General features: G+C 42.2%; 1 protein-coding gene across 3 annotated transcripts in view; it reads right to left on the bottom strand.

Moving 5' to 3' along the window:
- Positions 1-13,811, bottom strand: part of TOLLIP (toll interacting protein) — a 32,689-nt gene extending 18,878 nt beyond the window's left edge. For all 3 annotated transcript variants that reach the window (XM_086748848.1, XM_086748849.1, XM_086748850.1), the window contains exons 1-2: positions 13,660-13,811; positions 3,085-3,234 (exon numbers count right to left, since the gene is read on the bottom strand). In XM_086748848.1, the coding sequence (XP_086604974.1) occupies positions 3,085-3,234; positions 13,660-13,692 (183 nt within the window). In that variant the 5' untranslated portion in view covers positions 13,693-13,811. The remainder of the gene's footprint in view (positions 1-3,084; positions 3,235-13,659) is intronic.
- Positions 13,812-14,914: the final 1,103 nt, after the last annotated feature.

The raw sequence follows: 14,914 nt of genomic DNA, 5'->3' as shown, positions 1-14,914 counted from the left end.
TGTCTAGTCTAAAGTCCCTGCTCAAATCAGGGTCAAACGCTCAGGCAAGTTCTGAGTGTCTCCATAGATGGAAGCTCCACAACACCTTTGGGCAACCTGTTCTGATGTCTGACAACTCTCAGAGTGAGAAGGTTTTTCATATATTCAAATGGAGTTTGCTGTATTTAAATTTGTGCTCACTACACCTCTTCCCTTTCCTCTAGGCAGCACTGAAAAAAGCCTAGCTGTTGTCTTCTTAAATATCTGATGGCAGGGACTACTTGTTGCTAAGATTCCCCCTCAAGACTGTACCCTAGCGCTCTCAGCCCTAGAATCATAGAATGGTTAGGGTTGGAAGGGACCTTCAAAGGTCATCCAGTCCAACCCCCCTGCAAGGAGCAGGGACACCTTCAACTGGATCAGGTTGCTCAGAGCCCTGTCCAACCTGGCCTTGAACGATTCCAGGGATGGGGCATCTACCACCTCTCTGGGCAACCTCTTCCAGTGTTCCAACACCCTCATTGTAAAAAATTTTTTCCTTATATCGAGTCTGAATCTATTTCCCTCTATTTTAAAGCCACTTCCTCTCATTTTATTACAAGCCCTACTGAAGAGTTTTTCCCCCATCTTTCCTGTAGGCCCCCTTTAGGTACTAGAAGGCTGCTATCAGGTCTCCCTGGAGCCTCCTCTTCTCCAGGCTGAACAGCCCCAACTCTCTCAGCCTGTCCTCATAGGAGAGGTGCTCCAGCCCTCTGGTCGTCTTCGTGGCCCTCCTCTGGACCCTCTCCAACTAGTTCACGTCCTTATGTTGAGGGTTCCAGTTAGATGCAGTACTCCAGGTGGGATCTCACCAGAGCAGACTAGAGGGGCAGAATCACCCCCCTTGACCTGCTGGCCATGCTCCTCTTGTGCAGCCCAGGATGTGGTTAGCTTTCTGGGCTGCAAGCACACATTGTTGGCTCATGTGGAGCTTCTCACCCACCAGCACTTCCAAGTCCTCCTCCTCACAGTTGCTCACAATCTGTTCACTGCTCAGACTGTATTTGTGCCTGGGATTGCCCCGACACATGTGCACGATCTTGCACTTGGCCTTGTTGAACTCCATGAGGTTCGCACTGGCCCACCTCTCCAGCCTGTCAAGGTCCCTCTGGAGAACATCCCTTCCCTCCAGCATGTCAACTGCACCACGTAGTTTGGTGTCATTTGCAAACTTGCTGAGGGTGCACTCTATCCCACTGTCCAGGTCACCAAGAAACATATTGAACAGGGTCGGGCCCAATATGGACCCCTGAGGAATGCCACTCGTCACTGGTCTCCACCTGGACATTGAGCCATTGACAACCAGTCTCTGAGTGCGGCCATCCAGCCTTCCTTGTACGTAACATCCTCCTTAATCCTCGATTAAGGGACTGGCCTCGGGGTGCCAGAGGTTGGATGAGGTTTGGACAAAATAAATTCCAGTGGTGCCCTCTAACCTCAACTAAGCACTTGTTGTAGAATCACAGGATACTTACAGACATGGCATCAAGAACAGCCATTAGGCTTTACTCTTCAAGCAAGATAAATATTTTTTTCTTGTCTGCACAAGTACTTAAGAATAAACAAGGACTGAACCTGATGAAGACCAGTATCAACTCCATCAGTTCACCCATCCAAACAGGAACCTGGATGTTTCTGTACAGAGCCACTCAAATTGCAAAGCAAAACTCCTCTTGAACACTATACTGTCTCCCCCCTTATCTGTTCTAGGAACTTCTACCATCTATACTGACTGGATCAACATCCTGTGACAAAAAGGACTTTCAGATGTCCAAGCAAATAGTCACAGATGAACAACCTACCGAGTAGCATAGAAGCTGTTAGAAACAAAGAGTTGAGAGACATGGTGTGTTGTTTGATAAATGTTTTGTTTCCTCATAGGCCTGAGGTTTAACCTGAAAAAGATCTGTTCGGAGCTCTGGAAAAAATTTTACTAAAGCTTCAACAACTATGCTATACAAGTGGTAACATTTTTCTGCTGTTCAGAGTTGCAGAAGCAGCTTCCAATCTTACATTTTCTGAACACAGTCGGGGAAACTCCTCCAAACTAGAAAGAGGGCTGCAACTGAATGCAAAGAATGAGTTAAAGTGTCTAGACCTTAGAAGTAACAAACTTTGAAAAAGCATTACCTCCAGTTTTCAAAGGAAGAATACTGTCTGTGAACAAGCAAACTGATCAGCAAAAGCCATGGAAAGGAAGCATCAGTGCCTCTTTTCCTGAGAGGCTCTATATAGGTTTATTCTCCAATAAGGACCTCACCATGGAAGCCATAACCATACACGTACTATTCCATGCTTGGTGCTAAATTTGAGGCTAAGTATCTCTTTGGCATGTTTTTAGAGAATGACTTGAAAACAGCACTTGTAAATAGACTAGGTGTGTTAATATGGAGGACATCTGGTATGCTAAAGTAAATAAACAGAATTGCGTTAAGACAGACAAGTTTTAAAACCTGAAATCTTATGCATAATGGAGTAATACAGTACTGCCAAGAGATAAAACATATATATAAAAAGGAAAAAGAGGAAGCAGAAAATAAAAGAGCTAGGACTATGCACTTGTGATTAATAAGAAAACCTGCAGAAAGCACTAGGAAAGACAGCAAGTGCCTTAAAGGAAATGAGGATGGAACAGAGCAGTCACTTCAGGAAAAATACGTAAGGCAACTGCAGTTCCCTACAATATTCTCAAAATTGCTAACGTCTTCCAATATTAAGTGTTTCCACAGGAAGCCTCCTTAATAGAAGTTTTCAGAGAAAACTGTTCACTGTTAAAAAAAAAAAACAAAACAAACAAACAAAAAGTTTATTTGACTATGCACTACAACAGCAAGGTTTACAGGAAGTTACTGACCATGCACGATGCAGCTATGAAACATGAAACTGGAAGGCATGTCCATATACAGAAACATGAAGCCAGAAAGACTTTTAAAATTACTCATTCCCTATACACAAGTAATTTAGTAACCCAAATTCCAACAGAAAATCTTTTTCTGAACACGAATCAAAAATATTATTTGTATTAATTACAATTACTTAATTGTACAAAGATGGTACAATTTATACCTGTACTACTGTAATGCTGAGTCTGCCTACTGTACCCATCGGTCCTCCATACTGTAGCTGCTGAGCTGCCTGGGCATCCAGCTGGATTTGCTGTTGCTGCTGGGTTGGGGTAATGCGAAGAAAATCTTGAGGAAGCTCACCAACATATACCTTAAAAAAAGAAAAAAAAAAATTTCAAACTTAAGTTTTGACTTTCAGAATGAAAAAGACAGAAGAATATAAATCAAAGAAAAACTTAACAAAAAACACTCAGCAGAATTTAGTCTAGTTTTAATAGTATGAAAAAAGAACTAATTAAGTGACAAAACTGTCAAATCACAGAGAATGTTCTCATACTCACTTTCAAAAAAATTAATTTTCAACATAAACCTCTGAAAAAAAAAGTAGGACATACAGACTCAAGGCTGCTCTGCAACTAAACATTTAAGTAGTCCATACAAAAGTCAGAGCTACCATGTATTACATTCCATTCCAATCACACACGATACCTGCTCTTTCACTTACTCATTGCTCACGTTGCATACATTCATTCCTGTGACAAGGCACAGCAGACTGCTTTCATTTGAAAGGGTCACTTTCTCAGACACCTTCAAGACAGATCATAAAGACAACGTCTCCTCGAAACCAAATCCTTCAACACAACTAAGAATTCTTCAATGTAACAGATGTCCTAATACTTTTCTAACATTAAGCACGGCCAGCCTACAACTAACCGTGGGGACAATTCGGGGACAAAATCCCACTATATTCAAAACAACAATGGAGGAATTCAAAATCTGATCTATTACAAGAAAGAACCATGATGAAAAAGTCAAAGTAGGAAAATCTTAGAGGAACTCTGCCACACGTGCCAGCACAGATCAGCAGTCATCATGTATTTTCTGTTAGCTTTATGGTAAAAGAAGGGAAAGTTTCTACCTATTACTTGTCAATTCTATTACCGTCAATTCAACAACTCAGGTTCTTTCTAGGTTTTAAATGCTAAGCAAACATTAACAATAACACATTTAAAGAGATCATCACATTAAAAGAACAAGCATACTATAATAATAGATTTTAAAAGGCAAGTAAAGTGGCATAGAAAATTCATAATTAAGCTGTACTTATTTCTGTTGTCTACAGTTGCTTGCATATTTAACACAGAACTGTCCACTGCATCAAGACAAAAGACAGTGCAATCCTGCTATCCCAGGCAAGATTACCCAATTGTGCATCTGGCAGATGCATGCCTACAGAACATACTTTAAGAAGTTAACAGGCCTCTAGGACATAGCTTTTGAAGACTAGACAGCACTTGTATGCCAAGATTGCATCTTAGAGCTAGCAATAGTCATACCAAATGTGATTTGGCAGGAGCTGCAATTTCTGTCTGAGAGCCTCAGGATCCTGGCAACACTAGGTGTTACATGCCAGAAAGGAAGTTTATCAGAAAAGCTAAGGAGGAAGTACTGAATGCCTGCTGCTAGGCTATTGGGAGGGAGGAAAAAAGAGGGCATCAGTTTTGCTTACAAGTATCTTAAAATTTTACAATTAAGAACTTAAGCAGCTTAAGTTTTAAAAAGTGGGGGTGGGAAATCGGGGGCAGCAAGGGAGAAGACTAAGCTAAAAGATAATGCTAATATTAAAAGAAAGCTTATTTAAGTCAAGATGGAAAGTAGACAGGGTCTTGTAACAGCCTTCTCATTAGAATACATGTTATAAAAAAAGGAGCTTATTTTGAAATAAAATATAATCCATTTAGGAAAGATTTGAAATAGCATCAGAATTATCAAGGCAATGGCATTTACAACACAGCAGGTCCCCTCCAACCCTTGACCTTCAGAAAGTTTCAAATCTGGTATTATTAGCATCTCTAAGAATAGAAAACATAAAAGTCTCCCACAGTTAGAAGCAATGGCTGCAGCCCTGAAATTACATTCCCATATGTGCAAGCTCCCTCTGCCAATTTCTCAGAAAACAGGATAGCATATTTTGTCTCAGTCATCTTAACATGGACATCAGAAAGCTTAATTCATTCACAAGTGAGAAGTCTAATAGTACCTTTCACTTTAATTTCATTTAAACCACTCAAATACTGCTCCAAAATAAAACAGACTAGTTTCTGCACTGAGGTCCAAAAGGGACAAACAATCTGTAAGGCAGACCAAATTTTTCTTATAACATCTAAGCTGATTTTATGTCATTCAGTTATCTTGCACAAAGCTACTTTCTTATCCTGGAACTGCAGAGCAGACGTACACAGAAACTGAAAACAGGCAGTGTAACTTCCAAAAGGAAGGGCAGGGAACAGGAGATGCAAATGCTCCCATCTTAAATGTTCAGCTCTGACTGAGATCCGGTACACAAGTCCTGGTGATACATTCAGTAAAATATCCAGGAGAGATGCTTACTGAGGAAAATACACTACTCAGAAAGTTCTTATGCTCAGCTCATTCCATATTGATGGAGACAAATCAGTAGCCTTGTCGTAGTTCAGCCCCGATCGGACCAGACTACGCAGTCTCTCTCTCACTCCCCCCACACTCCGAGAGAACAGGGAGAGAAAATATAAGGAAAAACGGCTCAAGGTTTGAGATAAGGACGGGGAGAAATTCTTAAAGTTACCGTCACGGGCAAAACAGACTCAACTTGGGGAAAACTATTCATTTATTACTACAAACAGCAGGATAATGAGACAGAGAACAAGATAACCTCCCCCCACCCCTCCCTCTTCCCGAGCTTAACATTATCTCTACTACCTTCCCCCCCCGAGCGGCACAGGGGGGAAGAGGGAATGGGGGTTGCGGTCAGTCCATCACACGTTGTTTTACGCCGCTGCTTCGTGGTCGGGGGAAGAACTCCTCACATTCCTCCCCTGCTCCATTGTGGGGTCCCTCCCACGGGCCACAGTCCTTCGTGGAACTGCTCCGGCGTGCGTCATCTCTTCCACGGGTGCAGTCTCTCCAGAACAGCTGTCCCAGCGGGCCCTCCACGGGCCACAGCTGCCTTCAGGCATCCACCTCCCCCGGTACGGGGTCCTTCACGGGCTCCAAGTGGATCTCTGCTCCTCCGTGGACCTCCATGGGCTGCAGGGGGACAACCTGCTCCACCATGGTCGTCACCACAGGCTGCAGGGGAATCTTGGCCAGGAGCCGCATTACTCCTCCCCCTCCTTCTTCACTGACCTTGGTGTCTGCAGCCGTTCCTCACAACAGGCTGGTAGATGTCTCTCAGGATCTTTTTTACATCTTACTCACTTCTCATCTCCTCTCCACTTCTTGCAGCTGGGCTGGACCAAGTCGGGCCCAGTCGGCTGCCTGGCGAGAGGCCAGAGGGTGAGGCCTGCAAGGCCCATGAGGCCTGCGCCTCCCCCTCTGCGCCTCTGCCCCTGCTCAGCTTCTTCACATCTTCTCTTCTCTCTCTTTTTTTTCTGTTTTCCCATTCTTAAATACGTTATCGCAGAGGCGTTATCACGAGACATTCTGCTACCAATCGGCTCGGCCTTGGCCAGCAGCGGGTCCACCCTAGGCCTGGCCAAGTCCCCTGAACAAAGGGGAGCGACTTCTAGCAGTTTCCTACAGAAGCTACCACCTTAGGCCCCCCCCTCACTAACAAAACCACGACAAGCCTGCAATTTTTTTATCTCTAAAGAAAACAGGCTAATTTCTGTCTTCCTCAAAGCATTCAAAAGCATGCATATAATTGCTACCTCCAAACTTGAATCAAAAATACAGACTTACATAACCGGAGCTGAACCAGTTTTTGTTTTTAAAGCAAAGGTAACATAAGTGACAAGTTTGTACCACTGATCCTACTCAACACCCACTTTACAACAAATACACTTCCCTCTACCATAACAACATTTAAGGAAGAATGTGAAACTCAACCCCGCTCTGCCATTAACTGTAGAACAAAACAAAATAATTCCATTTAACATCAGAATTTTACTCAAACTTGCTTTTTCAGCAAGACAGCAATATGATAGTGCTCCGATAGAACTACAATTTGGAAGATACATGTTGAGCAGGCATTCGTAAGAACAAGCCTGCCTTGTAATTACTTCTTAATAAACTTTGACAGCATTGCCTATAAAAATAAGAATTATCTAGAAACAGAATAATATTGTCCTTCCTACCTGCTAAAACCACCTAAGAGCTAGTTTTGAGGATCTTCAAAGTAAAAAGCTACAGGTATAAGAACTGCATCTCAACTAATTCAATATGAAGGCGGTGTGATGTTCAACAGCTATTCGAGCTAATTTAGGACTGGGCTGTCTCAGTTTCACCCTCTTGTTTCTTCTTACTCGTGTTTCTTGTGCAACATTAAAGTATGCTAGTGCAGAGGGCTGGCTGATCAGAAGAAAATGAAACAAGGGTTGGAGGTAAGGGGAAGAGAAGGAGAAGCCATCGGGATCCTTACCTCACTAATTGATCATGTGAGTACTGGTTCCTATATAATGGAAGGAAAGGAACTGCAGAGCCAAGGACAACCACAAATGCCCTGACTTACCATACGCAGAGACATGACACCTTCAGGGAATCGTTACTAAGGTTTCCACTACGTTTCAGAGAATTTTCATGTTAAAGAGCTTTAAACATCTAGCTACTCAAGGGTTCTAACCATTCTCCTTTAAACAGTTTTACTGTTTTTAAGAAAGAATGAGAGAATGAGAAAGAATTTTGAACTATTATTCTGTGTTTTGCACACTAAAGATTGGACCAGATAGGATGCATCCAGAGGCCCTGAAAGAGCAAGATGATATTTTTTTCAAGGCTACTCTCTATAATCTTTGCAAGGTCATGGAGATTAGAGGAAGTCCCCTATAACTGGAGAAAGATATAATGTCATACCCAGTTTTCAAACGGGCAAGAAGGATGATGACCCGAGGAACAGGCAGGCCAGCTTCACTTCAGTTGCTAAGAAATTCACAAAGCAAGTTCTTCTGAAAGCCATTTCTAGACACACAAATGAAAAACCCAAGACTAGGAAAATCTAGCCTTTAACAAAGGTTTTTGGTTTTGTTTTGTTTTTTAAAAAAAAAAAAAAAAGCCTAATGAGCCCAACTGCCTCCTACAATAAAATTATTAGAATCCGTGAATTAGGAGAGAGCGGTAGGTATCAAAGCTGGGTCATTACAACTCAAATAAGTGGATCACTGTATGGATGAAAAACTGTTTGGATCATTGAGCTCAGAAGTTCAAGTTCAGTGGTTAATGACACTGAAGGTTGGTTAAAAGCAAAGTTTCTCAGAAGTCTGTACTGAGACTAATTTATGCGTCTAATATTTTTCCTTATCAGTGACCAGAGATGAAGACAGAATGTACCCTCATCTGTTCTGAGGACAACACCAAATTTGGCAGGGAAGGACTGGTATACTTGAGGATGGGACCAACAACCAGAGAGCCTTAAGAATTCACTGGCAGGAATCTCATTAAATTCAACAAGTGCAAAGTCCTGTACTTTGGACAGAAAAATCCCTGACATCAGTACAGACTAGAGAAGAACTGGCAGGGCTGCAGCTCTACAGAAAAAAAAAAAAAAAAACCAAAACAAAACCCAAAAACATGTGGGTTCTGTTGGAAAGCAAGCTAAACATGAATGAGCAGAGCACTCTCACAACAATGAAGCCTAACAGCATACTATACTGGATCAACAAAAGCCTAGCTACTAGACTGAGGAACGCTATTGTTTCCCTTTACTCAGCACTCATTAGACCACATCTGTAATACTGTAACTTGTTTGCAGCCCAGCAGTACATAAAAAAAAAAAATAATAAACTTGAGCAACCCCAGCAAAGATCCACCAAGATAGCTCATGAAAAGGCCTGTAGCACAAGACTCGTGAGGACAGGCTGAGGATTTGTTTAGAAGTAGAAGAAACTTAGGATGCACCTCATAGCTGCTTTCTGCTGTCTGTGAGGAGGGCATTAAGAAAACAGAGCCAGGTTCTCTTCTAAGATGCAAGGCAAGAAGAAAGAAGACATCAATTGTCAAACTGAAACAGGAGAGGTTTGACATGAAATAAGGTGGAATAAGAAATGCACCCACAGAGACAATCACCGATAGGAACAAACTGCCCAGGAAGACTGCAAAAACTCTCACCTTAGAGGTTTTGAAGATCCTGCTGGACAAAGCCCTGAGCAACCTGGTCTGAATTAAAAACTGACCATGTTTTTAGCAAAAGATCGGACTATATGACCTCCTGACACAATTTCTAACCTGACCCATTCTATGATTCTATATAACTCACACCATAGCATGACAAATCCCCAGTTCAAGTTCTGTAGAATTGTACTCAAAGGCTCTACTTCAGCATTTCAATTTAGAGATTGACAAAAGAAAGAATATAATGGCAATTAACTTTATTACATTTACAGATTTTTGCTGTTTGGTTTTGTTTGTTTGTTTTTTTAAATGTCACCAAAATTAAAAAAAAAAAAACAAAAAAAAAAACCAAACTGTCATGGACTACAAGGTTCAAGACATTTCTTCTCCTGTTCTCACGATTTTTTCTGTTGACAGAAATTTCCCACTCACTTCCATACATATACCTGTAAGGCTTTATGATTCTATAGTCAACACCCTAATGTTATTTTCCCTTTCTCCCAAGTATACCACCTATATATTGTCTTGACTAAGTATTTTGCCACAAGCTACTTCCTCTGGATTTTCCTAGCACGTCTAAATTTGCCCGAGACATTAACATTTAAATATTTGCAAAATACATTCCACAGTGCAAAAGCATAACTGTTAATAAAGAAAAAAAAGTTTGGTCTTACTGAAGAAGAAATCAATATGTACTATTATTACAATCAGAAAATATTGTCTTCTTCACTAAAACAGTAATTTGAATTCTTGTTAAGTATGGCAGGAACTATCGTATTCAAACATGAGCTAAAAATTAAAGACAGAATGAGTGTCCATAGGCATCTCAAATTTAAGAAGCATTTACAGCATATCTGAGCTATGCTGATTTGGTCTGCACTCAACGTAACAGAGAAATAACATCAGGAAAAGTCATAGAAACAGGTCAAAATAAGGAAACCCACAAATTCACATTGGGATTAGCATTAAGGAGAATAATTGCCATCAATTCCAGGAACAGGCTTCTGACTTTTTCTACACTACCACTAGACATAACAGTACAGATCTTTGTTTCCTCCAAGTCTTGGTTAAAAGAAAATGCCATTGGATGCAACAGAACATAAGCCACTTAGTGCCTTAAGGGACTTCTCTCATCTGTTAGAGAGCAAGAACTTCAAAGCATTACCAATGCTGCCCTCAACACTTTCTGTCAGAGGAACATGCTCCAGAGATCAGATCACAGCACTTAAAAATTTCACATTTTGCTTAGAAAGACTCAAAGTCATCTTACTCCCTCAACTTCTTAAACAACTTCTGAAATCCAAACTGCTTGCAAGAATGTGCCTTTAAGAGATTTCCAACTTCACAGATCAGGATTTTAATACTACATATATCCACACTCTAATAAGAAATAAAATATCTACTACATACTCAATTACACCCAGAATTATCGACACAATTATTTTGATGATCAGATGTTGTATTCAAAATTGCTCATGTAATATCTCAACATGTATTGATACTGGACAATGCAAACACAAATCGTTTCTTTGGCACCTTTGTTTGGAAAAAGATATTAAAGTTTTGAAGAGTCACAAACCAAAATTTCAAGTAAAATCAGAGACAACAAGACTTACATAGTTAAAGGACGTATTAGTACAAGAAAAGAGAAATAACCATAAATATAGTTTAAACATTAGAAGATTTCCAGTCATCAAAGTGGTGATTACCAGGGAAATTAGGAGCAGAAATCTAAATAGTCCTAGCTTGGTACTCAATCTAATTTTGAAGGACCTGACATATTTGCCAGCATGGTGAAAAATCATGGAGATTTGGGTGTGCTTGGCTAGCTAAGGAATCATAAATACAATGTTCTGGTCTCTCAGACTTAACCTGAAGCCTGATCAAACTGTTCATTAACACCTCTCACTTAGAAAAGGTGTCATTTAGCAGCCCTTCCATATTCAGTTATAGTTTAGGTTTCAAAAGCTGTTTAATTCTCAAAAGATCACAAAACATGAAAATACAATAATTCCATAACATCCTGAAAACAGTCAGAGAAATCTATATTCTAGCAGAGTATTTACCAGTAACAGATAAGATGAATTCCAGTTCTGCTTAATCTGAAAAACTAAACAGCAATCAGAAGGTTTTAATTAGTCACCAAATAAGCATCATCACAAACTAGAAAGCACAGGTATAAGAACAAGACTGGCAACAACAGTATATCAGTATACTTTATTTTCTTACCTGCATGAAACAACCTTGAATATTTTCTTCCCTGTTCAAATGGAAAGAGACAGAACTGTTCTCTGCAGCACTAAAGAGAAAGTGTTTCCCAATCCTTTAGCACCATTCAGTGGCTATTCATTTGTAATGCAGTTGTATATATAGAATCAAGTACAAATCTATGTGCCACTCTAGAGAGAGCTAAGAAAGGCAGGCATCTATCATATCAGCATTCACACCTGTGAACGGTAGCTTAATATCCCATAATTTATTAATTCACTTGAAAACAGTCAAGTCTCTGAAGTTGTTAAGACAAGGAAGAAAAGCATACACAACATTAGGAACATATAAGAAAAAAAATCAAAAACTCAAAACAAGCCAAAGTTGTACAAGATAAATCATAATAAATCTTTCCATTTGTCAGGCTTAAATAAATTTTAAGTAACAAAACATTGCCAAGAGATTATATAGGAGTACCTGGATAATTCTAAAATAACACATCTAGAAGAATAACATTCTAAGGACCAAGAGGCAGTTCCTTCAAAACATTTAAGAAAGACTAGGGAAGTTACGAGATTCAGACATCTGCAAGATTATAACCACGTCCAAGCCAGTTCTCTCTAAAATCTCATATTGACCCAAGAAGAGGATTTCACCACGCTAAAAAAAGCAGGTATTGAAAGTACTCTATTCAGTACCAACAAGGTGTTTGGTATCACAGGCAACTAAAATTTCTCTCAGAAATGCTCCCCCATTTCAGAGATAAAATATCTGCATAATTTCATCTTTCCACAAATTAGGACTGCAATCAAGCCTACCCCTCAGCTTTAGCCAAACCACTTACTTTGTTACTGTTTCCTTCTATCCCTACTCACACACCTACTCCCTCAATCTCTCCAACCTTCTCCAAACATAAACTAAAGGATAACTAAAAGTGAAGTTACTTTCAAACAACCTCTTACTGTTTTTCAGGTATTTACATTATTTCGAGCAAAATCTTTTACATATTGACAGAATTCTATTTGGGTGTGATCACGGCATCAGCTCTCAAAGATCAAGCCTTCGGGGACAGCAGCTACCTAATTCACCACAGATTCAACCAAAACAGCAGTTGTATTTTCATGATACCATCAAGAGATTAATTCACTCTTCTTACCTTAATTCTCCACTTAAAACTTTCATTCCAACAACAGAACCATCATCATAATCTATTGTAAAAGGAATCTATTCTGGATGACCAGACACGTAAGGCATTTTAAGGAATTAAATTGATAATCATATAATATTACTGTCATGAGATAACAGCAGACCATGATGCAGTTTTTCCAGATTAGCAGTTTAATAAGTCACTCCTCTGATCTTTCATCAAGGCTGCATAGACACACACACAAAAAGCAGCTGTTTCTAGCAAGTAAAATATAGCAGTTTAAACTGATTGTTTAAGAAAATCCTACTTCACCTGGAGAGCAACATCATATTGTCAACTACCACCGGATCCTTCCAGACAGGAGAGACAGGAACAACATATCAATTGAGAGCTGATGTTATACTGGAGTTATACAGCGCACAGCAGAACATCCCGGTGTGGGGCAAGTTTATTTCAGGGTAAAACTAAACTATAACACATTCCAAACACTAACTCCGAGAAGACTGTTAAATTGCTTGTAAGACTGTTCAGTTCCTCCCTTGCAAACACACACGCCTACATACTACCGTTGAATGCGTCTTTCAGCACGTTTCACGTCCCAGCTTTCAGGTAGCAATTTCCTAGACAGCTACCTGAATGTGCCCAGCCCATCCATGCAAACCCAAAGCTCTACTCTGCTTTAAAGAGAAAGAGGGTTAGCTTGGGTTTAGTTTAAGCCGTTCGCTCCTTTGGAAGGCCCTTAAACAAAGAACAGCCAGAACAGCCTCAAGCCCTACACGCAGATAGGAGGGACTTTCCCCTCCCCTTTCCCAAAGCCTCTTCCCAAGGCGGAGAACCAGGAGAAGAGGCAGACTTCCCTTCCCCGGCGCCCTCCCCTCCTATCACGGCAATCTGAAGCTTTTTTCTCTCCTCGCTGCCACAGGTCGCGAGCGGGGGAAGGGAGGGAGACAAGAAGGGTGAGTCACTCTCCTGCCGAGGCCCACTGGCAGGAACCGGGCCGAGCGGAAGAGGGACAGAAGCTGAAGCCCAGAAGGGTCCAAGCTGGGCCTCAGCAGCCCAACACGCTGCAGTCGCAAGAATTAACAGGAGACAGCCCTCAGAGGTCCCTGCGGTTCATCCTCACCCAGCAGCACTCACCGGACCCCGCTGAGTGGTGACGGTGGTCGCCATAGCGCCCTCCCTCGGGCCGAGACCCCTCCTTCCGCCCCGGCAGGCGACCGCCGCCGTCGCTACCGTTACTGCTCCAACGGCCTCTGCCAACCGTCACTCAGCGCGAGGTTCCTCGGTCAGCTGACCCCGGCCCCGCCCCCAGCGCCAGGCGTGCCATCAGCAACGCATTCTTCGCCCGCCCCTTCTGGCGCTTTCCAAAGCCGCGCCGTGCGCATGCGCCAAGGGAAGGAAGGGGGGGAATGCGGCGGCGCCTTCTTGCGCACGCGCCTATCGACCTACTGGGAGGGGAGCGAGGGGGTGGTGCGGAGCGGCTTTTGCGCATGCGCCCTTCAGCTCTGCGGCCGCCGCAGCGGGGCCGAAAGCTGCGGAAGAGCGCCGCGGCCGCTAGGGGGCGCTGTGGTGCTGAGAGGCGCCGAGACCCGTAGGAGGGCTGGGAGCGGGGGCCGGCGGGAAGGGTCCCCGGCGGCCTGAGGCAGAGCTGCCGTCTCCCACGCCGAGAGGAGCGGGGCAGAGGTCTTGCGGAGGAGTCCGTGGAGCTGTCCCCACTGGTTTTACTGCCAGTGGGCGCGGTGTGTGTAAGGAAACGACTTTTTGTCCCGCCCGGCCTGTCCTCTGGACAGCTGGCCCGGTGTCAGTGGTGTGGCAAAGCGGAGCGCGTGACCTCCTTCAGCTTGCTGAGCAACTGCAGCCCTTTCCAGAAGAACAAAAGCGGCTTTAATATTCATCCGAGCGCTGCTCTGGGAGATAAAATCTGATCATTTCAAAGCCTATTTAAATAACATAACTGTTTCCTGTTGTTAGGATCTGCTGCACGAATTTAGCCCTTAATTAAAATTCTAGCGCAGATTTCGGCAGCTGGAAATAGAACAGTGCAATTAGGAATGCTCCAAATATAGCACCAGCTTTTTCTTCCACACTACCCTAGCATCTACTTGGAGTGGGAACGGACTCATCTATTTTCATATGTCTTGGTACTCAGAAGAATGACTACTACAAGATATAATTGATTGGGAGCCATTGAATGAATGTACTTGCTGCCAGCTGTAAGTCAACCAGCCAGCTGAAGAGAAAGGCGGTAACATTCCCTCTTACCCCCATCAATGCTCCTCTGCTGGAAGCAGAATTCAGGCAAACCTACAAAACCATTAAAGAAGCAGCAAATCATCCTTGTCTTGTTCCTAACGCTAGAAAAGAAACTAAACCTGAAAAGACATGGATTTTT

This window comes from Chlamydotis macqueenii, chromosome 5 (genome assembly GCF_036417535.1).
Source record: "Chlamydotis macqueenii isolate bChlMac1 chromosome 5, bChlMac1.mat, whole genome shotgun sequence".
NCBI classification, from domain to species: Eukaryota; Metazoa; Chordata; class Aves; order Otidiformes; family Otididae; genus Chlamydotis; species Chlamydotis macqueenii.
Note: the sequence above shows the minus strand (reverse complement) of the source record. Positions and strands in the feature narration are given on the sequence as shown.